Source organism: Saccopteryx leptura, chromosome 1 (genome assembly GCF_036850995.1).
Source record: "Saccopteryx leptura isolate mSacLep1 chromosome 1, mSacLep1_pri_phased_curated, whole genome shotgun sequence".
In the NCBI taxonomy this organism is placed as follows: Eukaryota; Metazoa; Chordata; class Mammalia; order Chiroptera; family Emballonuridae; genus Saccopteryx; species Saccopteryx leptura.
Genome location: NC_089503.1, coordinates 20,185,657 through 20,212,334, shown reverse-complemented (window position 1 = coordinate 20,212,334; position 26,678 = coordinate 20,185,657). Strand labels below are relative to the sequence as shown.

The 26,678-nt window shown below is 52.8% G+C and overlaps 1 protein-coding gene across 1 annotated transcript; it reads left to right on the top strand.

The window, feature by feature from the left end:
• Positions 1-11,027: 11,027 nt before the first annotated feature.
• On the top strand, positions 11,028-12,414 carry C1H11orf96 (chromosome 1 C11orf96 homolog). The gene has a single exon (XM_066360524.1). The coding sequence runs from the start codon at positions 11,126-11,128 to the stop codon at positions 11,771-11,773; it is 648 nt and encodes a 215-aa protein (XP_066216621.1). The 5' UTR covers positions 11,028-11,125; the 3' UTR covers positions 11,774-12,414.
• Positions 12,415-26,678: the final 14,264 nt, after the last annotated feature.

Genomic DNA, 26,678 nt, shown 5'->3' with positions numbered 1-26,678 from the left:
TTAACTAAAGCTAAAGCTTTATGGAAGAAGGAAGAATACTTTATTACATGCATTTACTCTGATATTTTCTATTTTATCATACATCATTTTAAAATGCCAGTCATAGCCCCGAACCATTTGAATGGCCCACTAATGACTCCTACTCCCTGGTCTGAAAACACCGACCCAGCTCATCTGGAAGGTTCCTTCCTGCTCTGGAGCCTGCTTTTCTGCCCCATTTCCTCTGGCCTCAAGACCCTCATCAGCCAAGCCTTTTAGCTCTTTGTATTAGAAACAGTGGTTTCTAATTTCAGCTGTTGGAGATCCTCTCCTGACTGCGGTGTGGTCACGAGGCCAGGTAGCTGGAGCGTGCTGCTCTCACCCCCCTCCGCCCCGCCCCAGTTCTGTTCAAGGGGTGAGGTCCCGGCTCGGCCGCCGTCTGGGTGCTGCCTCCTGTGTCTCACGTGCGGGGGCATCGGGATTGGGCAGGGAGCCCCGTGCCTTTTCCTGCCACCACCTTGGAAAAAGAATCAGGTTTGGATGCCATCCACACTCCCCCCCCCACCACACCCTGACTGCTGTGTGGCCCAGAGCACACAGTCTTCTCTCTGGGAAAGTTGTTGCAATTAGGCCTGGCTCCCAGTGAGAATTACAGACTCTCTCTTTACTGTCTCCATCCTCCCACTGAACGCCTCCCTGGGCAGCTCCAGGAGTCACCACCGTGGGAGCTGCTGATGGATGAGAGGAGCTTCGGCAACTGACGGGCCTGGGATCAAATCCCAGCTCCATCTCTGCCTGGCTGTGTGGCCTTGGGAAAGTTCCCTAACCTCTCTGAGTCTCTTGCCTCAACTAACAATAATTACACCTATCTCAGAGGATAAACTTAAGGGTGCGATGACAGGTACAAAGAAAGTGCTGTGTGTTGGTGACTACTGTGACATAGGTGCTCAGGATAAACTCATTGTCCTTTAAATTCCATCTCCCCATTGCTCCACGAGGGAACAGCTGGAGGAATGGCCGCCATTGCTGCCTTGAAGCTTGCCACAGGCCAGTGACAAGCAGGGCAACATCAGAGAGAGGCTGAGGCTGGGAGCCCTGGGAGTAACCCCGCCCACCCCAGCATGCCCAAGATGTGCAAAGAGCCTGGGGCACAGCAGGCACCTGGTGTCCAAGGGGCAGCCTGCGGCTGTGTCTGAGAAGGAAGACAGGCAGGTCTTGGGGAAAATAGACTCTCTGGACCGCCAAAATGGGCGGGTAGCTATTTATAAGACTAATGGTGTTTCCTGTCTCAAGGCGAGGCTCAGAACACAATACATGACACGGCATCTTTTAACCCTAATTTCTTGGAATGCATTTAAAAATTCGCCCTCCTGCAGGGTTTTACCTCGGAATGTTCTTATAAATAGTATGGTTTGATCTTTATAACCACCACCCTGGGAGAAGGATGGGGCAGGCAAAGTCACAGGGTAGTGGGAAGAACTTTCTAGCAAACCCCGGACCAGGGGATGGGAGCAGCAGTCTCGGGATGCTGCTTGCTTGTTCTCATGCTGTTACCCATTACCAAGACCGCGTGCAAGTATCTCTGCGGCTGTCTGCAGAGCCCACAGCACTCTTTTTGGTTCTGCCTCCCTCCCATGGTGGTGAATAATTGAAAGGTAGATCTGAGCCAAGCTGGAGACAGGCTGGAGGGCTCCTCTGTCGTCAGGGACTGCGTTCGGGGGCAGCTGCTTCCCAGAACTTGGAAAGCAGTTTCTCTGTGGGCTCCTGTGCCCATTAGCTCTCAATAGCTATAGAAACTGGGGCTTTGACAGCCGGAATGACTCGCCCAAGGCCATACAGCTCCAGTAGTGCGGCTGGAATGCCCTTTGCCAGGCGGCCTTCCTCGACTGGAACTTGGCAAGCCTCTGCTTGCCTCCACGTTCCTGGCCGGCTCCAGCTGCCCTCTGCTCTGTGTGCCAGTAACCAGAAGACTCTTCTTCCAAGGCGGAGGCCGACACTGTACATGGGAACATAAATAAGGGCAGGCCCTGGGGCTTGTTTATGGAACACATGCGGCTGGCCCAGGGGCAGCAGAAGCACTGAAATGTCTCAGGATCCGAGCTGCAAGACTAGCTGGGGCCTGTCCGGGCCTCAGTTTCCCTGTCCATATATGAGGGGCAGTGCCATTCCACAGAACTTGTCCTCCCCGAGGGCAGTGAGGCTGGGGTCAGTCCAGGACTGGCTTCCCTCCTCACTCTGCCCCCACCTTGCTGCTTGCTGTGTGACCTTGATCTAGTTCCCTCTCCTCTCTGGGCCTTTCTGTCCTCATCTCAAAAGAGAACCGAGATGTTCCTGCTTTGCTGAAGTCACAGAGGGAAAACTACTTTGCAAAGCTCTAGGGCCACAGATTATGCAGGATTTTGTCCTTACCCTTGTGATTCTCAGACCAGTAGTCCCAGGAGAGGGACCCTCAGGCCCACAGGACAGCGTGCAGGAAGGACTGGGCCATGGCCCCTAGGCAGCCGAAGCTGTCGCAGGAAGCAGGCCTCAGCTGGGCAGTGTGCGCCCGCTGTTCCCCTCAGCACAGCCAGGCCCACAGGCTGGGCGTGATTCAGGTTTCCCTGGGCTCTGGCTTTCTCTGAACCCCCAGGAATCTCCCTGCCCCCACTCCAGCCTGGTGTTCCTGGGGCTCCTCCTGGGAGTGCTGGGTGCTAGGGTGCCTCCTGGGCCGGCCAGCAGCTGGTGTCCTGTTACATAGCCCACAGTGAGGCCCGGATTAGACAGTGAGCTCATCGGGCCCGAATAGGGCCACCGGGGAGGGGGCGCCGAAGGCTGGAAGTCTGACTCGGGAATATCACGAGGGTTCTCCCTGGATCCTCCCCTCCCTCTGTCTCTCCCTCTCTGAGCCTCCCCCTTCCTCTGTCTCTCTCCCTCCCATGCACACACTGACACCCCCTCTTGGAGCTGGCTGGAGATTGTCATGGCAACCCTCCAGCAAAATTATCAAAACACTTTTGCTCGCAGTCGTACCAGACGAAGTGTTAATTCTGAGTGAGGCAGAGGCAGTTGGTAGGATGCTGAAATCACTGCTTTGTATGGGGGCCGCTGAGGGGTGCAGCGGGCCCAGCGAGAGGCGAGGATGGGGCCCAGAGGCGGGGCCACCACCACCCTTTGTGCCACGTTCACGACGCACCCGGATGCGTGCACACGCGGCGCTCGGCCACATACGCCCCCAGTGCACGTTGACCCAGACAGCAGCCTCCGGAATAACCGGCAGCTCATCGAGCCTGTAGGCCTGAGATGCCCTCTGGGGAGATGCACTTCTGGGTGTGTGTGAGGGGACAGCCAGCTGGCCAGAGGGTCTGTGCCTGGTGGCAGAGCAGCCAAGGGAAGGGCCTGACCCTCTTGTTTCTGCCCCCCCCCACGCCCGCCCCAGGAAGCAGGAAGCACCTGTGAACAGCAGCCCTGGCTGGTCACCTCCCGCCTGGCTGTGCGGCCTCTGTGGCTCACTGCCTGTCTACATCCCAGCTCGGACTGGGCATCTCTGCTCCCTCCTGACCGGCCTGGGTACCACAAGCCCCCTTGGAAACAAAGCCCTGCTAATAGCTGAAGAACTGGAGGTGCTTCTTTTAAACCCTGGCTCTGCCCAAAAGCCAAGATGTGGGTGGGGATGGTGGAGGAGGTGGAGGCACAAGCTCCCCTTCCCCGCCCCCCGTCCGCTGCCATCTTTCTGCCCCATCTGCTCCCTCGGCAGCGCCTCCGGGGACGCGAGCCTCCCCCACAGCCTCAGCCCTGGCTGCTGGCCACTTTCTGGCCCGAGAGGAAGCATCTTCATTCTGTGAGCACGTTCCCTCATCCCTGCATCCTCCTGAGGACTCCAGGACATTAGAGCTAGAAGGGCCCCCGGTAACTCAGCCTTGCCTCCTTACTTCCCAGGTGGGGAGGCTGAGGCTCAGAGACGGGAAGCATCTGGCTCAAGGCCACAGAGGGAGTGCGTGGCAGAGCCTGGGCGTCTGACTTCTGTCTGGTCCTGTGCAGTCAAGTGTCCCGTCACTTCAGAGGGACAGTGAGATGGGCGGGGCAGGCGTGGAGCACTGTTTTCTGAGTCGAGCAGAACTGGGTGAGCACCAGCTCCACCCCTGGCACTGAGGTGGACGCTGGTACGGGTCCTCGTCTCTGAAGTAGGGGTGACACTAGGGTCCCCCTCAAAGGATGCAGTGAGGATGATTTAGGTGAGGCATGTGCCCGGCATCATTGGCACAGCGCCAGGCACACAGTAGGTATTCATTTCTATACCCTCCCTCTGTAGTCGCAAGGATACCGGCCTGCTGAGAAGAGGGACTGTCCTGTGTCCCCTTTAATAGGCACCCCCTGCCTCAGGGTGGCCAAGAGAGACCACTTGGCTTGTCCCGGAAACCCAGCATTGACCCTGCAAACTCAGCAAGGCCAGAGGTCGACAGGAACCAGGCCCTGATGCCTGGCTGGGCCCTGGGGCGCTCCCCCAGACCTGCCCATCCCTCCTCGCATATGTGGGTCTCACTGGCTTTCTCCCCCCGTGAACCCTACAGAGGGGAAGGCCTTGGTCCTTTAGCCCTTGGGGCGAGGTAGATGTGGGGGCTCCTGTGGAAAGAGGCTGATACCCCCTGAAGCCCCTAGGACTGCCGTGGGCACTGCAGTACTGCCCCGTAGTGGTTCCCTGAAACCCCACGCCTGGAGACGTTGCTCAGTCTGGCTTCCTCTCTCACACTGTGTGAGTCAGGCAGGGAGGATAAGCCACCCAAACCCCCAAATGCCTTCTCGAGCAGGAGCTTCTTGGCACCTTTCCCTGACATCTTCTCAACCACGCTGGGGGCTGGGCAGGTTTGGGTGGGGAACAGTGAAAACAGGGGCCGCGTACCTCATGCTGAAGACATGGTGGGCGCTGCACTGGGAGCTTTCCACACAGACGAGTGCTCCCAGGGGCGCTCCTTCCGCTCCACATGCAGGGCCTCCTCCCAGGCACAGAGGGCCTGTGGCAGAGCAGGCTCAGCACCTGGGTCTGTGTCCTGACCCCACAGCAGCCTCGGCCGACTCCTTCCAGAGGGCACAGTGTGAAAATGCTGCCGAGTGGTGGGGCTGGCCCACGAGACATCCTGGAGGGAGAAAGCCACGGATGGGAAGAGTCAGCCGTGGGGGCAGGAATCTAGGCGAGGAAGCTGGCAGGAGTGACCTAGGGTACCCCAGCCCCCCGCCTGGGAGTTCGGGGTTCAGAGGAGCTGTATGTGTTGGGAAGGAGGCTCTGGGGGACATGGTGCATGCCCTCAGTGGCTGCCAGGAGCAGGGTGCTGGTGGTAGACCCCACAGGAACCATGAGCCCCTGCCCTGTGCCATGCCAGTCTGATGGCTGGGGAGAGGCAGTGGCTGACACTGACTGTCCCGTGGAGAAGACAACAGTGGCGGGAACAGTAATGAGAAAGCCTTTAGATTACCTTTAGATCGTGGTCAGTATGCTGGGAAGAAAAGGGGGATAGAGTGATTGGGGGGCAACCTGAACTAGGGGTGCCAACGAAGGCTGCTCTGAGGAAGTAGCATTTGAGCTGAGATGACACGTGGCTTGCTCCAGGCCACACAATAAATCCAGGCATTGCCAGGCTAGAACTGCCATCTCTGGACTCCCATTCTAACCATTTCCCTCCTAGCAACATCCTTCTCTTGGATTATGACATGCTCTCCTGTTGGATATTGATTCTCTGAGTCATTGTCTTACCTTCCTCCTGGTGTTTGCTGGTCCCAGTCCTCTCTCTGGAAGGTGGGCTATCCCCTGATGACTCCCAAACTATCACCTCCATTCCTCACCTCGCCCAGAGTTCTAGTGTCCTGCTCAACCTCTCTATGTGGATGTACCTGCGTCTCTTGGTTAGGACAATGTTAAGTCGATACATAGAGTAGTTAAAAAATATTCGGTTGGTTGTTCTGTCATATGATAGCTCCAAGAGGTGTCTCAGGTTGGTTGATTGCTCAGCTCCACAGGGTCATTTGGGGACCCAGACAGATGACAGTACTGCTATCTTTAACACCAAGCTTCCCGGCTCTCTGGTTATCAGTCTGCCAGCCAATGTGAGGGGAAAACCTAGATGTCTACAGCAGGACTTTCCTCTTAAGCAGCTGAGGCAGAAGTTGAACGTAATCACTTCTGCTCACATTTCACAGACGTGATTTTAGAATATGCCCCCATCTAGCTGCGAGGGAAGCTGAGAAGTGTGACTCTGGACAGACAGCCCCAGTCCATCCTCTCGAATGGTGGGGACTTCCCTGCCCTGGTGCTGGAGGGGCTTCTCTGGGGGGGGGCCCTCAACCATGTCTCCCTGTCCTCTTGGCTTTGCCCTTTGAGAAACCCCTCCTTATCTGTCACTCCCCACTAGCACCCAACAGAGTGTTGACAGTCTGTCCTCCTTGGGCATTTATTTATGCCGAACAGTCATGGGCTTTTGATGTCCAGGCTTGCAAATTTGTTGGTACAAAAATTCCTTCAAAAACTTAGTAGGCTTCACATCAAAGTTGCTGGTTTGATCCCTGGTCAGGGCACATGCAGGAACAGATAGATGTTCCTGTCTCTCGCTCTCTCCCTTCCTCTCTCTCTAAAATAAAAAAAAAAAAACTTAGTAGAGTTCATATCTGTTCATGTCTAGTTAGCTCTATATACCAATAACTTTCTTGACAGAGTTAAGTTTATATGTCTTCTTGCCCAATCTGTGTTTTTCTCATTTTAAATGAAAGCTTCCCTAAGGAAAAATGAAACAATAAAGTTTCCCTAAGGAAAAATGAAAAAAAAAATTTTTTTTTCTCTGAACATATGTACCCTCATTTATTAATGTCACCCCATCAAAATTAACTTTAAAAAATGAAACAATAGACTTAAATGACAGCACTTACTATACTTTGATACAGGGTTGTCCCTTCATTTGGCTTAATGTTTGGCCGACTAGACAGGCTTTGAGGAAGGTTCTGAGCCATGACAGTCTGATCTCCTGCTCTCTGGACAAAATCAGTTTGTTTTTCCAACCTTGAGGACATTAGTTTTCTGGACTCTCTTTTTCTTGCAAAGTAGCCAATTTCTTTCTTGTAATATCTTATCAAAAGCATCATTAAGCAGCCAACACATGTAAATGTTTTGGCTCTTTCAGCCGTTTTCCTGGAATTATATTTCCTCAGTAAGCACGTGGTCTGTCTTCCAAATTATTACAGGTGATGTGTTTATAAATGTTTTGTCACAGTATAGCAAGTGTCACCAGCTTTGCATCCTCCAGCACTTGTTCCCATATTGCTCACCCTGCGATGGCTAACCAATGCCACATACTCTAGGGTTTTTATACATGGCAGCTTCTCAGTTCACCCTGCGATGGCTAACCAATGCCACATACTCTAGGGTTTTTATACATGGCAGCTTCTCAGTTTCTGTATTAGAGGACGTTTTGGTCAACAAAGGACAGCATACCCAACAGTGGTCCCATAAGATTATAATGGAGCTGAAAAATTCCTATCTCCAAGTAACAGCAGAGGGCAATGCGTTCCTCACGTGTTTGCGGGAAGGCTGGTACAAACAAGCCTACCGCGCTGCCGTCAGACAACAGCATAGCACACACACTCAGGGACAGTACTTAGTGCTTGATGATGATAGTAAATGACTGTGTTACTGGTTTCTGTATTTACTATACTATGCTTTTAATCATTATTTTAGCGAACTCTTTCACTTACAGAAATGTTTGCTGTAAACAGTGTGCCATGTTATGTCAATAGCAGCTCATTCATCTTGTGTTTACCACGTCTCTTGATTGCATCATTTTCTCTTGTGCTTGATTTAATCTCGTGCTGTTTTGTACAGTAACATGCTGTACAGGCTTGTAGCCTCAGAGCACCAGGCTATAGCATGTAGCCTAGGTGTGTAGCAGGCCAGGCCACCTGGGTTTGTGGAAGTGCAAACCCTGTACCGTGTTTGCACAACGATGACATGTTGCTCATGACTGTACTGCAAAGCTGCGGTTCAAAGGACCCCAAGTTACAGTGGCCACAGCTTACAGAAACTAATTTTCCTCTCACGTAATCTAGTTCTGACATGAGCATTTTAGGCCTCCCCCGGTGGACGGTGGGTTTTGGTGGATAGCCTGCGGACTCCACAGTGGCCGTCCCAGCCGTTTCTTCCTCACGGCGTTCCCCTTCAGTCAGTGGCACCAGCGTCTCACACTGATGCCGGCGGACACAGAACAGCCAGCCTCGATTCCACACCCTCCCCTCAGTCTCGTCTATTGGCAAATCCTCACAATTCTATCTTCAGATGAATCCCAAATCTGACCAGTTCTCTGTATCTCCATGGTCTTCACCCTAATCCAGGCCTTGAGTGTCTTGTATCTGGAGTCGTGGAACAACTTCTCAGCAGACTCCCTGCTTTCCCGCTGGCCCCTTTCCATGGCAGCCACAGGGAGCTTTTAAAAACATAAATTGGAGTGTGTATCTCCCCTGCTCGAAACTCTAATGCCTCTCCAGCACCCTTAGAATAAAATGTTGTCTCCTGGCCCTGGCCGGTTGGCTCAGTGGTAGAACGTCGGCCTGGCGTGCAGAGATCCCGGGTTTGATTCCCGGCCAGGGCACACAGGAGAAGCACCCATCTGCTTCTCCACCCCTCCCCCTCTCCTTCCTCTCTGTCTCTCTCTTCCCCTCCCGCAGCCGAGGCTCCAATGGAGCAAAGATGGCCCGGGCGCTGGGGATGGCTCCTTGGCCTCTGCCCCAGGCGCTAGAGTGGTTCTGGTCACAACAGAGCAACACCCTGGAGGGGCAGAGCATCGCCCCCTGGTGGGCAGAGCGTTGCCCCTGGTGGGCGTGCCGGGTGGATCCTGGTCGGGCGCATGCAGGAGTCTGTCTGACTGTCTCTCCCCGTTTCCAGCTTCAGAAAAATACAAAAAAAAAAAATGTCTCCTTAACAGAGCCGGCAAAGCCTCTCACCCTCTCCTTTAGCCAACAGGCTTCCTTGGTGTTCCTGAATAAGCTAAGCTCAATTAAAAAAAAGAAAAAGCAAGAGAGAGAGACACAGAGAGACAGAGACAGGAAGGGAGAGAGATGAGAAGCATCAACTTGTAATTGTGGTACTTTAGTTGTTCATTCATTGCTTCTCATGCATGCCTTGACCAGAGGGCTCAAGTTGAGCCAGTGATCCCTTGCTCAAGCCAGCAACCTTGGGCTGAAGCCAGTGACCTTGGGCTGAAGCCAGCAACCTTGGGCTTCAAGCCAGTCACCTTTGGGCTTTAAGCCAACGACCTTTGGGCTCAAGCCAGTGACCTTGGGCTTAAGCAAGTGACCTTTGGGCTCTTGCCAGTGACGTTTGTGCTCAAGCCAGCAACCATGGGGTCATGTGTATGATCCCATGCTCAAGTCAGCGACCCCACTCTCAAGCTTGTGAGCTTGTGCCCAAGCCAGGGACCTTGGGGTTTCAAACCTGGGTCCTTAGTGTCCCGGTCAATGCTCTATCCACGTGCCACCACCTGGTCAGGCAGGTCAAGCTCATTCTTGCCTTAGGGCCTTTGCTTTAGGGTTGGTTCCCTCTGCACAAAGCCCCGTCCTCCCACTCGGGCACACACCGGATCCTTCTTTGTCCTCCACAGTGTAAACGGATTCAGTGTAGTGGGTGAGAAGAGGGCTGAGGCTTTGAATCAGCTCTGCTGGGTACTAGCTGTGTGACCTTGGGGCAAGTTGCTTAGCTTCTCTGTGCCTTGGTTTTCCTACCTGTAAGTGGTGGTAATAAAAGTATTTGTTACCCACGGTTGCTGAGAGGATTAAACACAGTAGTGAACACATTAAATGAGTCAGTGCATACAAAATACTTCAGAGCATGGCTCATATTAAGCACTTTGTAGTTTTATTATTGCCCTTCAGGTGTCACCTAAAGTGTCACCCGTGCTGAGAAGCCTTTCCTGACCACCCCCTCCGCACATGGCTCGATTTGCATCCCCATCATACCACCCACAGCACATGCTCTTGTTTCCTGTTTATTGTCTGTGTCCTCCCAACCAGGATGTAATTAAAAAGTAGAGGCCAAATCCCTCATTTCCCAGTGGCTCTGGCTGGGAGCCTGCAGGGGGCGCTGCTCTGTGTGGCATCTCAGGGCCTCAGCGCCTCAGGGCAGTGCTCCATTTCCTCTTGGGAGTTGAGACACCAGGCAGGGGACCTGCTCTTAGGAGCCTCAGGTGCCCTGGTGGATATGAACCCTTAGCAAGGGCCCCTAGAGCATGGCCTCTGGAGCTGGCCCCTCGGGGTCCATCAGTTACTTATCCTCTGTGTGCCTCCATTTGCACATATGTAAATTGGGAGAATACCAATGACCTCCCAAGGCTGTTACTAAGAATAAATAGGATAATAGGTGTAACAAAGCTCACTGGCTGGCTTGGAGTATAACTCTCCAGATGGTGGTGGTAGTTGTTGCCGCGGCTGCTGTGCAGTAGTTAGTGCCATATCCCAGTGTCATTCCTCTGAGCGTGAATGAGGCTGCCTGAGGGACTTGAGGGGTTGGGGTAGAGCAGACATAGGGAAGACAAGAACCAGGGTCGTCATCGGTTGTGTTTCTATTCCACAGTGCCTCTGTGTGTATTTGTGTGTGATTGGGGGGGGGGGGGGATGAGGGGGATACAAGGATCCAGAGAAGAAACCCAAGCCTCCCTCCGGACTCAGTTCTGGAGAGCTGGGTGCCCTGGCTCTCCCGGCTGCAACCACAGCCAGGAGCTGCCCCCGCTGCTCGCGCAGAGTAAAACCCGAGGCAGAATAACCAGCATCTCGAGTATGAGCCTCTGAGATTACGGGCCGGGGAAAGGGGGACCTGCGCCCCGCAGCCACCACAGTTCTTACAGACTTGGAGATCCCAGAACAGACAGTAACATCCAGGACCTCAGTTCCCGGGTAGCCCTTGCCGCGCCGCGCGCTCCGGGGGCTTCGAATGCTCCCGGAACCCCCGCGGGCGGGGCCTGCCTTCCGGGGAGGGGTTGGCAGGGGGCGGGCGGTGCGGGAGAAAGGGCCGTTACTTTCCCAGAGTGGCGGGGCCACGTCAGGCGGAAGGGCGAGGGGAGCGCAAGCTTTAAATGGCATTCGCTGTCATCGGAGCTCTCAGCTGTGTGGGTAGCAGCAGGCTATATAAGCGCCGGGCCAGATGCCGTGGGGCAGACGGCGGCAGCAGCGGCGGCGAGCGCCTCGGATCGTGGTGGAGCAGCGCCCCCGGAGCCCGGCGCCCCACCGACGGGCCCTCCGCCCGCCCAACCGAGGAGCGCTGACCCTGGCCCACGAGGGCCGCAGGCACCCCGCAGCAGATTTGGATCCCCCGCCCAGCGAGCCCCTGGCTGCTGCCTCCCGGGGGGCCCCGGCGCAGCGGCCGTCCCCAGACAGCCCTGCCGCCCCGCAGCCCGGCCCCGAAGACGCCGGCAGCGCCATGGCGGCCGCCAAGCCCAGCGAGCTGATGGGCATCTGCTCCAGCTACCAAGCGGTGATGCCGCACTTCGTGTGTCTGGCTGATGAGTTCCCGCAGCCCGTGCGGCCCACCAAGCTGACCAAGGGCAAGGGCCGGCTGCGGCGGCCGCGCCAGTCCCGCTTCAAGACGCAGCCGGTGACCTTCGACGAGATCCAGGAGGTAGAGGAGGAGGGGGTGTCTCCTATGGAAGAGGAGAAGGCTAAGAAGTCGTTCCTGCAGAGCCTGGAGTGCCTTCGCCGCAGCACGCAGAGTCTGTCGCTGCAGAGGGAGCAGCTCAGCAGCTGCAAACTGAGGAACAGCCTGGACTCCAGCGACTCCGACTCGGCCCTGTGAGGGGCGCCGCCAGCAGCGGGGACGCGCACACCTCCGCGGCCCGCCCGCCAGGGACTAGCGTGCGAACCCCGACAGGGCCCGCGCCCCTGGGACCCCGGCGGCCGCCCCTCGCGCGCTTGGACTCCTGCCAGGCTACGAACTGGTCGGTGCGCCCCACGCTGTGCGCATCCTAGGTCAGCGCGCGCCCGCGCGCCCGGGGACTCCAGGCAGGGGGCTGCTTTCTTTGCCTTTGTAAATGTTTATTTTTGAACTCTGCCCAGTACGAACTCTGCTGTGATTGTGCGGGGGAGCGCCTCCGTGCTGAGTCGCCCTGGTCGCCCTGGTCGCCAGGGCTTCCTGGAGAGCCGCTCCACGCCCTTGTCCGATGGTTTGCAACTCCGATTTTGCACACCGCTCCACCACCGTTCCTCCCCCCGCGCACACCATTCACACTCACTCCAACACACTCGCTGAACACTTTTATAATTGTTAGGCGCGGCGGATGGGACTTGGGGTGCAGCGCAGCTGCTGCTGCGGCCGGAGGATTGATATTTATTTTTGCATTGCGGTGGCTGATGGCGTTTATTTAACGGTCTTTTTACCTGGAATTGTCAGTGGGGCTCCCGAACGGAGACAAATAAAGTCAATATATTTGCACAGTATATTTTTCCAAGCTTTCTTGAACCTTCGGGGCCCAGGCTTCCAAAACTGGGGGAGGTGGGGAAAGGATGTGTCTGGAATGGGAAGCCGGGATCCCAGAGTGGATGTAACTTTCCACCTTTAGTCATGGGAACGAGGTGCGCCCCAGGTGCCCAGGGCCATTGCTTGCCTCCTCAAGTGGATCCACGCCCGGTCCAGAGCGCCCCTGCCTCCATGGCCTGTTTCCCATCGCTGGTGAGGCAAAGGTTGGCGCTGTGAGGATGGAGAAAGTCCTTCTCGGTGCAGGTGACCTCTTAGGAGACAGGGTCATAGCCTCTCCCCACCGCAAAAGACCTCATTCACTCCACGCCCTGCCCTGGTGGCGGGTGGGAGATGCCCGAGACAGCAGTCGGAAACTCAGGTGGAGACATTTGGGTGGTGGGATCCGAGGAGGGGGAGCTGGGAGCCTGCCCAAGCTGGGTGGAAGTGTGGATGGTACCTCACTGTTAGGTGCTGACTCAGAGGAATGCCATGGACCCTGCTTGTTTTCAGTTCTTTGGTTCCTCTGTGTGGCCCTTCACTTTGCCCTCTTCAGGGGTTTTGTGAGGAAGGTGGGCATGTCTCAGGTCAGAGCCTGAAGGGTTCTTGGATGCTACTGCCCCCCCCCCCCCGCTTTTGTTTACAAACGAGAAAATAAACCCAGCAAGCAGGGAAGGAAAGGTCACATGGAGAGTAGGGGTCGCAGCCAGCTCTCCTGACTCTGTGTCCAGTGTTCCTAACATCACAGGAGTCTGTCTTTACAGCAGCCGCCCATCATCCCGGCATTCCTGTCTCTGCACTAAATCCTAAAAAGAATGTTGTTTATTACCCCACCACCAATAAACAACATTCTTTTAAAGAGGGTGGGACTCCCCACTTGGAGCCCCTACCTTCCCAACACTCCAGAATTACTTCAGAATTGACCCACCGTGCCAGGCAGAGGGCTTAGGAGGGACTCAGAGAGCTTGGGTGCTTTTCCTACTCCTCTCTCTCCAGGTGGCCCGTTTTCTATGCTTGGGTGCCCTCTGGTGGTGGGGGCTGGTGCTCAGCTCAGCCCCAGCGGGGGATCCCAATCACCTTGGACTATCCCACGGCTCCTCTTGTAGCCCCTTGGCTCAGCAGAAACCTAGAGAGCAGAGGAAATTAAAGAAACAAAGAAACGAAAATGGAACCCACAGGGCCTGAAAGAATGTCCTCCACACTGGCTCAGAGAGGGGCCAGACTAGGGCACTGGGGTCTTGGATGCTGTTCTAGCCTCAGGGAACACACTGGCCATTGCAGTCTCCAGTGACAGTGAGATCCACTGTGGTGAGGGCTCATGACAGAAGGCCCTTCCTTGCAAATGCCTTCGCCTGGTGAGGCAGCTGTGGGTGAGGCTTTGGGTCCAGTGTCTGCGAGGGCCAGGACTGGGCTGGTGTGAGTACCTTGTGGGAGGGTGGAGGGTGCTGGAGTTCTGAATCCCCCCCTCCAATGCTCTTCACTCACCCTGCCCCACCCCGTCTTGTCTCATATCTTTACCTGTAGCTCCTGTTCTTACTCTACAGGAGCTGGTGCCCCAGACCTTGCTCGTGGCTGTCACACCCTGTAGGCCTGCGATCCTGGCTTGGGCGTCTCCCCTCTGGGCACCGCGGTACCCTTCTTCCTGCTAGCAGGCCCCCTTCTGCTATCCACCTTCGGCCTCTGCCCCAGCTGAAGGCCTCCTTGGGTCCTGCTGGCCAACACCTGGGGGTTGTTGTGGGGACCACATCCTGCCTCTCCAGTCCTGCCCAGCGGCTGGCAGTGCCCAGCACAGTCGGTGCCACTGAAACATTTGTCAGGTTAAAACGAGTGAGGGAACAGAGGAGGATCGATGTCCATCTTGCCTACTTCCTGGTTTGTCTCTAAATTATTCTATTGAATAGATGTTCCACATCTAATCAAGCTAATTCCCCACTTGTTGGTATACAAGTGATGTCCGATTTGTCCCAGTTTCTTAGTTTTGTCTGTGACTGGCAGTTAGTGCTCAGGGTTGGCTATAGAAAGAAGCTTGGAAGAGGCGGTGACGTGGACAGAGGGGGCTGGGCGAGGAAGAGGGGGTTGGGATGCAGCGGTGTGAGAGGCGGCAGGCTGGTCGCCGTGCTCTGAGCACCTCTGCCCTGCGCAGAAGAGGAGGGGAGGAGATGAAGTCCCCTGGGAAATACTGGGGCTCAGCTCCTACCTGGGGTTTGAAGGCATTCCGAGGAGGTGTCCGGGCTAGGCTGGGAAGCCGAATGGTGGACAAGGAGAAAAGAGAGGGAGACCTGGGCTGAGGAAGCAAGGGACCTTGAGCACCAGGAAGATGGGGAGAATGGAGGCCCTCGGGACACAGGGAAACGGAGACATGGCGAGACGGAGGAAGTAGAGTCAGGAGCTGGACAATGTCCAGACACGGACAGAAGTAAGGACCGCCTTTGGGGAGGGAAAGAGAGGGACCCAGAGAGCAGGAGGGAGGGAAGGTGAGGTAGGAAGTGCCCTGGAGAACGGGCACTGGAGGGGGGAGAGAGTGAGGGCGCCGCTCTCCCCGGCTGGCATGTGCCGGGTGGGTGGGAGCCTGCCCAGCAGTCTGGATTTACAGCCATTCGGACTTACAGCTGTTGGGATTTACAGGCTTGTCCAAGGAGATGCCTCCCTCCTTGCCTTCCCAGTCTGGGCTTCAGCCCATAATCCTAGACTGGGTGACCAGTTTTCAAACAAGCTGGATCCCAGCGGAGATAACAAGTGGCCATCCTAGTTCTGGCTGGCAGCCTCTTCTAAATATTTCTCTTTGGCCCAGGGGGAAATATTTATCAGGGTTTCTTGGGCTGTTTTGAAAGCCAGCTTGGCCTCTGCAGTCCGCTGCGTGCCAGGGCTGGGCCCGCTTGCTGTGGGGTTGGGAGAAGGGCCGTCTGTGATTCTAGCAAACGGGGTCAGCCGTGGACTTGAGCATCCTCCCTCAGGGAGCACATTTAGGGTAGACCTTAGGTCCACTGTGCTCCGGCAGAACGGGGAGGGGATAAAGGCCACCGCTGAGTGGGCATTTCCTGTGGTACTCTACTTTCATCTCGATAACCTTTCCCAGGCGTTTTACACAATAGAAAACTGAGGATCAGAGGGGTTAAGTTTCTTGCCCAATGCCACACAGCTAGTCAGTGGTCAGCTGGGTTGCAACCCAGTATTTTTTTTCTTCTTGAATATAGGTTGTTAGTGACAAAAGTCGAGGCCACAATCATATGAGTAAGGGAAGTATGTCTTTACATATAAACTTGAGGTCTCCCATTGATCCAAATATAGAAATAAGACCTACATACAAAACTTTGATAAGAAAATCAGCTCTCCCAGAAATTTCACATCAAATAATTTTCACTGAATAAAGCAATGACTACCGCAAATCTTCTTTAACTTTTTCAAACAAATGTCCAAGACTTTAAGTTTCAAAGCCTGTGTTCTTTCTAGGATATGAACCCCAATTTTTTACTCTAACTCCCAGTTGGCAGCTATGAGAGTGGGCCTCGCAGGCCTCCTGTTACAGGCGCTGTGATTGGCCACAGCGAGGCAGCCCTGGCTTTGAGATCTGTCCCGTGCACCCCGCCCTCCGCGGGCTGCTCCCCACCAGTGACTGCGCACGGCCAGGAAACTAAGGCACACTGTCCGGGAGACATGGATTTCTCTGTTGGTGGACTTTGGCTCAAGGAGTTCCCAATGGCTCTGCGGACGCTTTCTCAGACTGCCGGTGGCCGCGAGCACCGCTGCCTCCTCCCTCTCAGGGCCGCTTGCATGGCAGCCTGCTGGCCTCTCTGTTTCGTTTCCCACTGCGTGTCTCCTAATGAAATCCTTGCATGCTTAATCCCATGGTGGCGTGTGCTTCTCAGAGAAGCCAGACTGGCACACTCCCGTCTCCCAGCAGGTCCCCCGTGCCGCTCCCTCAGGCCCCCCCGCCCCGTGGCACAGGGGAGGACGATGGGCATCATTTAGGGAAGACTGTGGGGACATGGCAAAGCCACCAAACAAGTAAGTGTCCTGCTGGTGTGCTGCTCCCGTGTTCTGGCTGGGGAATCGGCATGCCGTGGCCTGTGTGTGGGGTGAGGACGAGGGGCCCCCGTGCGGACACTAGCCTGTGCTCAAGGCTCCATGACTCATAAGGGCCAGCTGCCCATTCAGCTCCCAGGCCCGTGGTAGAGATTGCTAATTGTTCACCTACCTGAATTATCCCCTTTCTCCAGGGACTCTGTGTCCCAGATGCTCGTACTTGGGTCTATCAACGTGATGAAGTTTTTGCCAAAGGCGTGCATTGGGAAGAAAAGCGTGTTTCTCCCAGGCCTGGGTCTTAAGGTGTACCCTCCTCCTGCCCCCATGATCTCTTGCCCCTTCCCACAAGTGGGGACGTGGGTGTGCCGCAACCCAGCAGTGAGAAACTGACCAGTCTACGGCTGACGGGTGACAGAGAAACAAGATGGAAGGACCCCAGCCCCGGGCTCCTGAGTGACTCTGTGGAACCGAACAGCCTGCCAATCTGGAATAAGCCACGTGGACTATTTTTACACGTGAGAGAAACACTCTGCATCTTCTTTGGGCCACTAAATCATTACTGGATCTCTTTATTATAGCAGTCTTCCATCACTGTAAATAAATAAAAATTAGTTCTGGCGGTGGGGTGCTGTGCTAAAATCCCCTACAGCATGAATCATTTGGCTTAGTGGTTTTGCTGCCTGTCGGGAGGGTGCAGATATTGTAGGCTGGGAAGCTGGAGATCCTTGTCACAGCTTGGAAAAGCATTGGGTAAAGCCATTTTAATGATACTGTGGAAGGCTGATCACATATTGGCTGAGCCATAGCTTCAGGAGAAGTGGCTGGGAAGAGCCAGAATGTTAGTAGTGTACATGGCTGCAGTCTGTGACTTCACAAATTATTGCAAAAAAAAGGTCACGAGAGATGGAAAGGAATAGACGGTGTCTAGAAATGTGGGGGTTCACAGAGGTGAAAGCCACCCCCCTTTGGAACCCACACAGAAGGAGATCAGCTGTGTGGGTCAGAACCTTTCTCAAAGGCCACAGGAAGCCCAGCACAAGACCCAGTCCTGGAGCAAGGTTAGATTAAGGGTGTTGTCTTCCCACTCCGGCCTGCTGCTTTAGAAATACCCAAAGGTAGGCAAAATTAAAGAGAGCGCTGGACCAGAACAGGAAACAGTAATAAAGCAGCTTCAGAACTCTGCTGGGAAAATATTCTGGGTATGGTTATTGGCACCTGGAACTAGCTAGAAGCACCTAGACCAGAGATTGCCAAGGAAACGAGGAATTGGCCAGTGAGTGGATTGAGCCCGAAGGCCACCCCCAAGGAGGCTAGACCGTTAACACCTGCTCAGATGTGGTCACAGAGATGATGGGGAAAGGAGAGTCTTCCAGAACCAGGTTGGCCGGATTAGGCAAGCACAGCACGAATGAGCTCTTCTGCCAGAGCAAGCCCGCCCGTTGAGGCCAGCACGGTTGGCCTGTTGCTATGTGCCAGGGCTTCCAAGGGTTTCCCGTCTTCCCTTTCCACAAGGGAACGTTACTGTGGTTTTCCCAGCCCTGTCCAGCATCGTGCTGGGGTGTGAAGGATGCAGCTGGGACGGGGACAGACGACTTGTCTTGCAGTTTAGATGTCACTGGGCCATGAGGAACCGCATGTGGCTTTGGAGGACTTCCTTTCCCCTAGAATATCTTGCACTAGATCTGGAAGTTCGGGGTTGACTTCCTTGGAGACGGAGAGGGTGTGTTTTGTCATGGGGAGGAGGAGGACACAAATATCTGGCAGGCAGCCGGGCAGCTCACAGTGGAGACTGCAAATGGCCCACTGAAATCTGTTTCCTGCATCATCCTGGGCACAGCCTCTGTGGGAGCCACGTGCCGAAGCTCGCTGTGAAGGAATGAGCAAGCCAGCGTGCGTGCCGCGCTGGGACCAGGGGCTTACCTGTGGGCTGCCATTGACCAGGTCTGATGGCAGTGCCTGGGGATCTGGTGACACTGAGCTCCCTGTGGATGGTTGTGGAATGTGGACTTGAGATGGTCTGTTAGCTGAGGAAGAAATAACTCCTGTCTTACACAAGCCGCTCCATTCCTGCCCGGTCTCTCTGAAGTCACCTGACTGCCAGAGTCCTTTCTGTCAGCCTGCAGCAGAGCGGGGGCGTGCTCCCTACCTGTCCGACCCCGAGCAGGTGTGCTCATGACAGGGGCGTGCGTGTGCCCTTGTCCTGACGGGGCTGGGGACAGGAGACCCCCAGCCCAGACGTGCTCCAGCGGTGCGGACGGGGGAAGATGGTCGTGGTGTCTTCAGAGTCCTTAGCAGGAAGTGGGACATGGCAGACGCTAGCCTGGCTCTGCCCCCTTGGGTGTGGCCTGAGCGGATCCCCTCCCCTCTCTTTCTCTGGTGGCTTGCCTTGCCTCTAGGTTCTGAAGTTCATAAAGGACCCAGGATATCTTAGAGTGCCTCGGAGCCTCAGGGGCCTGGCCTTGGGGGCTGTGCAGAGGGGCAGCGTTCGTGCAGACCCTGCGTCCAACTGTACAGATGGGGAGACGGGGGCGCAGAGACAGGCCGGGCCTCTCGGAGACAGGAGCGCCATCACCCCACCCCTCTTCCCAGCCTTGGGGAGAGTCCCAGAAACTCTGGGCTGGGCTGTTCTGTGCTGAACAATTCCTCCCAAACCCAAAATAACCTCCTGAGCGCCACCCAGCTGCAGATTCAGGACCCCAGCCAATGCGTCATTGCCCGCGGCCCAGCTCCTGCCCCTCTGGACCAGCTGGGTGGCCTTTAGGTAGCCTCTGACCTTCCCGCTGACCTTCTGGGAAGGGTTCTGACAGAGCAAGCCCGTTCCCTCGTTCTCGGAATGTGTGAAGTGTTCCAGCAGAGGCCAGAGCCTAGGCTGCTACCCTCAGACCCAGCCTCATAAACCCCATCTTATTGGCTGTTATATGTGTTCTGAGGCTTTTCAAGTAGCGTTCTTTGGTCTGCTGTAGAATGCGACTCTGTGAGAAGCTGCTGGGAACACTGAATTCACTTGGGACCACCAACCAGTAGTCGTGTGAGGGCCCAGGACTGCTGAGCCTTGCCGTGCGCACCACGGGAGGGCAGAGTTGCAGGCCCTAAAGAAGCCCGACGGGGACACACACACACACACACACACACACACCTATCTTTACCCTAATGATTGTCAGATTGGGTCCCGAGAGTGGGCTACTTACTGCCTTAGCTGAACCTAGTGGGCAAGCAGCAGGAACTCGGATATTGTAGGCTAGACGTGGGGGACTCTGGGCCGAGTAATGGGGGAAACTGTCTCCTTCAATAGCGTGAAAAGCAGGGCTTGTGCCTTTGAAGGCTGCAACTCAGAGAGAAGTTGGGAAGAGCTAGAAGGTTAGTGAGTAGTGGCTGCTCCTGTTCCTTTCAGTGATATGGAAAGGAAAAAGATGACCCCGCAAGGATTAGCCAGATTTCGAGCAGAGATGCCAGGGAAGAGTGAGTCTATGGGAATTAGAGGCCTCACGAGTTTGAAACAGCCATTGCTTCTGTCACCCAAACATAGGACATCAGATGGGTGTGACGCAGAGCCTTTCTTTCTTTTTTTTTTCTTCTAACTTTATTTTCTTGAGACAGAGAGAGACATCTATTTCTTGTTCCACTTATTTATGCATTCATTGGTTGATTCTTGTATGTGCTCAGAGGGGGAGGGGTGGAGAAGCAGATGGGCGCTTCTCCTGTGTGCCCTGGCCGGGAATCGAACCCGGGACCTCTGCACGCTAGGCCGACACTCTACCACTGAGCCACATACAAGATTCTTTGACCGGGGATTGAACCCACAACCTTGGCATAGCAGGATGATGCTCTAACCAGCTGAGCTACCCAGCCAGGGTCTCAGAGTCTTTCTCAAAGACTATCCATCAAGCAAAACATTCCTTCAAGGGAGCCAGTCCCAAAGCCAAGATCAGATTATGGGTGTTGCTTCTGTCCTAAGCCTGTTTTTTCAGTGAGTCTCAAAACCACTGCCATTAATATCCGGGGAGAGGTGTGGCCAGAGCAAGGAAGCAAAGACATGAAGCAGGCTTGAGAATTATGTGGGGAAAATAGCATAAAATGTGGTTCCTGGTTCAAGAGATGACTGTAAGCAAACAGATTTTGATCCCTAATGAATCTTCCGAGGAATTGTTTTTCCAAAGAAACCATAAAAGCCCCAAAATAGCCCTCAAAGAAGACATATTTTCTGATATCCACTTCACTGAGGACAGTGGACAAGGGAGAGTCTTCCAGAGGGCAAGACTGGGGCAGCCAGAACTTCCACCAGTTCCTGCCCCGGGACTACTGCGTGCTGGCACACTCCCTCTTCTGACCAGGAGTGTTTGCCTTGGTCTCGCTTTCTCTGTTTCACCACTGTCTATTGGTCATGTGGGTGGGACAAATTGCCTTTTAGCTTACAAGCCACTGGCCTCAAGGGCCTACATTTGAACCTGGTGGCAAGGTCTAGGCATCGCTCAGAGATCACGGGGTGCTGTAACTAGATGGACTTTGTTGTATCCCCCAAGGAGAAGAGACAAATGTGTCCTACTCATGGGGGGATTGAGCACACCCACATATTTACTAGCCAGAGGATGGGCTGTGGCACACATTAGTAGTGATTCCCTAAGACCTGTTCTAGCTATTTTCCTAGGCAGGAAGCCAGACCAGTCCCAGCCTAGCCCACTCCTTGGACTTAGGCTTATCCGGTGCCCCAAGTTTTCTCCCATGAAATGTGAGTGCAGCCCTGGCCGGTTGGCTCAGTGGTAGAGCATCGGCCTGGCGTGCAGAGGTCCCGGGTTCAATTCCCGGCCAGGGTACACAGGAGAAGCGCCCATCTGCTTCTCCACCCCTCCCCCTCTCCTTCCTTTCTGTCTCTCTCTTCCCCTCCCGCAGCCGAGGCTCCATTGGAGCAAAAGATGGCCCAGGCGCTGGGGATGGCTCCTTGGCCTCTGCCCCAGGCGCTAAAGTGGCTCTGGTCTTGACAGAGCGACGCCCCGGAGGGGCAGAGCATCGCCCCCTGGTGGGCATGCCGGGTGGATCCCGGTCGGGCGCATGTGGGAGTCTGTCTGACTGTCTCTCCCCGTTTCCAGCTTCAGAAAAATACAAAAAAAAAAAAAAATGTGAGTGCAAGTGATATTTGCCTCTCCTGGACCCGGACCTGGGGTTAGGGGTGTGTCAGCTCCACAATTTCTCTTCCCTCTGACCAGGAGCAACCTGGAAATGGTGGTAACTTGGCTTCTAACAAGCAGGTAATGATATAGTCTTAGGGGAGGACAAAGCTACAACTTGGAAGGAACTGGGGACCCTGAACTACTGAGTGAGCAGAGCTGTTTAGCATCCTGTACTGTCACAGGAAAGAAAAATAAAGTCGATTCTTCTTTCGGGTTCTGTGGGTTAGGGCTCTTGTGCGGCAGCAGAGGACCCTCACCTTCCACACCGTCCTTGCTTTTCTGTCCCTGAGATCCACGTGGGGGAGAGTCCAGTCTCCTGCCCTCGGGCTCTTACTTTCCCTGCACTGCTGTCCTAGTGACTGTAGCTACTGGGCTATCCGCTGCACAGACATTCGTAATACTTACGGCTACCTCTGAGTGGCACCTGGAAATATAACATGGCTCTTTTTCATTTTGTTTAGTGCTCTTTAGCCTGAATTATACTTTGTTTTATAATTAAATCATGACTTCTGCCAATCATTGGTTTTAAAAAAATTTTTCTTGGTAAGTCTTTGCTTGTCTTTTGGTCTCAGCCTCTTGAGTTTGTATTACGTATATCTCTTCCATACAGTAAAGAGTTGGATTTTATTTTAAGGCTTAATCTGAAAATATTTTTTAAAAATTTAATTAAATACAGACCTATAATAAGCAAAGAGATTGAATCAATAATCAAAAAACCCCCAATAGGGAAAAGTCTAGGACCAGATGGCTTCATTGGTGAATGTTACTAAACATTTAAAGAAGAATTAATACCAATACTTCTCAAAATCTTCCAAAAACGAAAAGAGGAGGAAACACTTCCTAAGTCATTTGATGAGGCCAGCATCACCTTGGTACCAAAGCCAGACAAAGACACTACAAGAAGAGAGAAGAGACCCACTAATGAATATAGATGCAACAAATTCTCAAAATTCTAGCAAACTGAATCAGCAGCATATTAACAGGCTCATGCACCAGGACCACATGAGATGTATGCCAGGAAGGCAAGGATGGGTCAATAAATCCAACACTTTTCTCATGATAAAAGCACTCAGCAACTAGGAATGAAATGGAACTTCCTCAGCACGATAAAGGACATTTATGAAAACCCATAGCTCGCATTATCCCCAATGGTGAAAGGTTGAAAGCTTCCCATGAGAGCAGGAACAAGGCCAGGATGCCCACTTTTGTCACTACCATTCAACATTGCACTGAAGTTCTTGCCAGAGAAATTGACATTCTTATATATGAAGGCTTCTTTTTTCTTCTCCAGTGTTCACCTTCATAATTATATAGTGAACCCTTAGCTCCCCACTTGATTAGGCAGTGTCCGTTAGTGTCCCAGAATGAGCAATGAGAAAATCTGCATATTTGCCCATTCCTCTCCATCCCTTTCTTCAACACAATGCCAAATGGTCTCCGCACGTGTTTCCCTTTGTATTATTAAACATGCTGTATTATACTAAATGTTCTTTAACTCCCAGCTTTTATTACAGACAGGGCCATCAGGGAACATGCTCTACTTTTCTCTCTTTTCTATTTTATTTATTTATTTATTTATTTATTTATTTATTTATTTATTTATTTATTGATAGAGACAGAGAGAGAGAGAGTCAGAGAGAGGGACAGATAGGGACAGACAAAAAGGGAGAGAGATGGGAAGCATCAGTTCTTCGAAGTTGCAGCTCCTTAGTTGTTCAGTGATTGTTTTCTCATATGTGCCTTGACTGGGGGCTACAGCAGAGCGAGTGACCCCTTGCTCAAGCCAGTGACCTTGAGCTCAAGCCAGCGACCATGGGGTCATGTCTATGATCCCACGTTCAAGCCAGCAAACCAGCACTCAAGCTGGTGAGCCCCCGCTCAAGCCATCGACCTCGGGGTTTCCAACCTTGGTTTTCTGCATCCCAGTCTGATGGTCTCTCCACTGCACCACTGCCTGGTCAGGCTCTTTTCTATTTCCCTCTCTCATTTTTTATTGGCTATGTTGTATCTACATTGTGGTAGCATATACACATTTATATTAGATGTCCAACAGTTCTGTTTATCTTTGCTCTACATTTAAATAGACTCAATGCTTGCGCCTGGCGCTCCTTTTGCTGTTGTTTCCCTAGTCACCTCTCGGTGTCTGAAATTCGTTCTGTAGGTTTCTCTAGGGTTCATGGGAACAATACTCCCTGCATTCTTGCATGTCTAAAAATGTTTGTAGCTTTTATACATGAGTAACATCTTGACAGCATATCAAACCCTTGGCTTACACTTTTCCCCTTAAATATCCTTGGAGAATTATGCCACTGTTTAGCACTGAATATTGCTGGGGCTAGCTTCATTTTACCCCTTTATGAATTAGTTGATTTTTTTTTTATTTTTGGCCTGATTGCTCAAAGGATATTTTCTTTATCTCCAAAGTTTGATAATTTTATTAGGAGAGGCTTAGAATGGACTATGCTAGGTCAGCTTTCTCTGACCATGTAGTACCTTTAACATCAGATTCCAATCTTCTATTTCAAGAAGGTTTTCTTAAATTCCATTTTAAATAAGTGTTGTATTTTATTGTTTTGTTTCTCTCTTGTCTAAAGACTCCAATTATGTATATGGTGGTTCTCAGTCTTTTTCCTATATCTGTCCTTTTATCTCTAATTTAAAAAACTTCATCCCGGGCTCAGTGGCTAAGTGGATGAAGCATTGACCCCGTGTGCCAGAGGTCCTGGGTTTAACCCCCAGTCAGAGGTCTGAGAAGCCATCGATGGGCACACGACTAAACAGAACGACGGAGTGAAACAATGAGTTGATGCTTGTTTCTCCCTCCCTCTCCTCCCCCTTCTCTCAAATCAATAGGAAATTGTTTTTTTTTGTTGTTGTTGTTATTTTTTTTTTTTTACAGAGACAGAGAGTGAGTCAGAGAGAGGGATAGACAAGGATAAATAGACAGGAACGGAGAGAGATGAGAAGCATCAACTATTAGTTTTTCATTGCGTGTTGCAACACCTTAGTTGTTCATTGACTGCTTTCTCATATGTGCCTTGACCGTCCGTGGGCCTTCAGCAGACCGAGTAACCCCTTGCTGGAGCCAGTGACCTTGGGTCCAAGCTGGTGGGATTTTGCTCAAACTAGATGAGCCCGCGCTCAAGCTGGCGACCTCGGGGTCTCGAACCTGGGTCCTCCACATCCCAGTCCGACGCTCTATCCACTGCGCCACCGCCTGGTCAGGCGGAAATTGTTTTTAAAGAAGGAAAACTTCATTTTGTCTCATTTTATCTATTTTCTTTATTTCTACCCTCCATTTCTGCTGTGTCGCGTCTAAGTCCTCCTTCCGATTGCGTTCTCCTTTCTGCACTCACTTTGTCTGTTCCTCACCCTCAGAGCTTCCGCTTCTCCACTTCTCGTTTGCCTCCTCCCAGCGTCTTCTCGTCTCTGCACCGAGTGGTTATATTCCTGCCTTGTGGTTTTCCCGGAAAGGGGAAATTACTTTATTAAGATTTTTAAGTTCCTAGAACAACGTTTGGTCAGATTGTTCATCCAGTCCAGGGTAAGGATTCTCTCCTTGGCCATTGTGCTTTACCTGGTAGGCTTGTTGATCTTTTCCAGCCTTGTCTCCGGCACCTTTGAGTTTGTGCTAACTCAATTTAAAAAAATGACATGCCATGGAACGGGTTGGATTTTTATGTCCCAGCTATTTGTAGAAGGTTGATTCAGGGAGAGTAATTTTGTTCTTTCTGAGATTTGCTACCACTGGGCTATTGTGCTGTGTTCTCTGCACATTCATCGCCCCAGCCCGCTGCCCACCACCCACACTGAGGCCCCTCCCTCTGCACTCTGTGCTCTCAGACCTGTAGCTTGTATCGCGCACAGGTATCATCTAAGTTTACTATTTATTAGTGGTGGTTCTCAACCGTAACATTTACCCCTCGGTGGATATTTAGCAATGTCTGGAGACATTTTTGGTTTCTGCAGTTTGGAAGGGGTTTGATTCTACTGGTCTCCAGTGGGTAGAACCCAGGGATGCTGCTGAACATCCTACGATCCATTCTCCCCTGCGACAAAGAATTCTGTACCTGAACTGTCAGTTGGGCCAGGGTGGAAAGACTCTTTCTTTAACATGAGCCCTTAGCTGAAGGTAAAGTATTTTTGTGGGACTTTTTTTTTTTTTTTTAAGATCTTATTTATTCATTTTAGAGAGGAGGGGGGGGAAGGGAAGGAGGAGCAGGAAGCATCAATTCCCATATGTGCCTTGATCAGCTAAGCCTGGGGTTTCGAACCAGTGACCTCAGCGTTCCAGGCTGACGCTTTGTCCACTGCGCCACCGCAGGTCAGGCGACGTGGGAGTTGGAAATTGGCTGGCTGCACTCTGGCTTTCCAGCGGTTCACATCAAACAATTCTCGTTGCGTTTCGCCTTCGTGGCTTTTGTGTGAAATCTTTGCTTTTGACAGGCTTTATGTATTTTGGAGTCTGTGGCTTATGTAATGCAGTGCATTATTATTTTTTTTTTCTGTTTACCTTTTCCCTTTTTGAATATCCAGGGGAGAAAAAAGGTATTTGTTGCTTCCTGCTTCTACATTCATACCAGAATTTCTGAGGGGATATTTTAATCTACAACTGTAGCTTGAGATGTTTCAGTTCAAACAGAGAATGTGAATTCAGGCTTCAAAAACCCCTGACAGCCCACTTGGGGTTATGGATTCTCAGGGAAAATGCTTTCCCCCCTCAACTCGCTGCTGAGACTTCTTTGGAGGTTTTCATGGGGCTGGTGAGTGGTGGGTTTTGCTCCTGGTTTCTCCCGACCTGGTGGGGGAGGCCACTGGAGACCCGGCTTTGTCAGGGCTGAGAGTCCACTAAGCTCCCTGCCCTCGAGGCGACAGGCAGCCTCTCCCACAGCCCACCTCTTTGGGTTCCTGACTTCTCTTATTGGGGGCTTCTGAGTGTTCCATACTGTCTTGCCAGATTGTTGACTAATTTTTAAAAAAATTCTTATTTTAACCAGCTTTTAAATTTGCTTTCCACCTAAAAGTCAGCACATCTATTCCACTGTACTGCGCAAACAGAA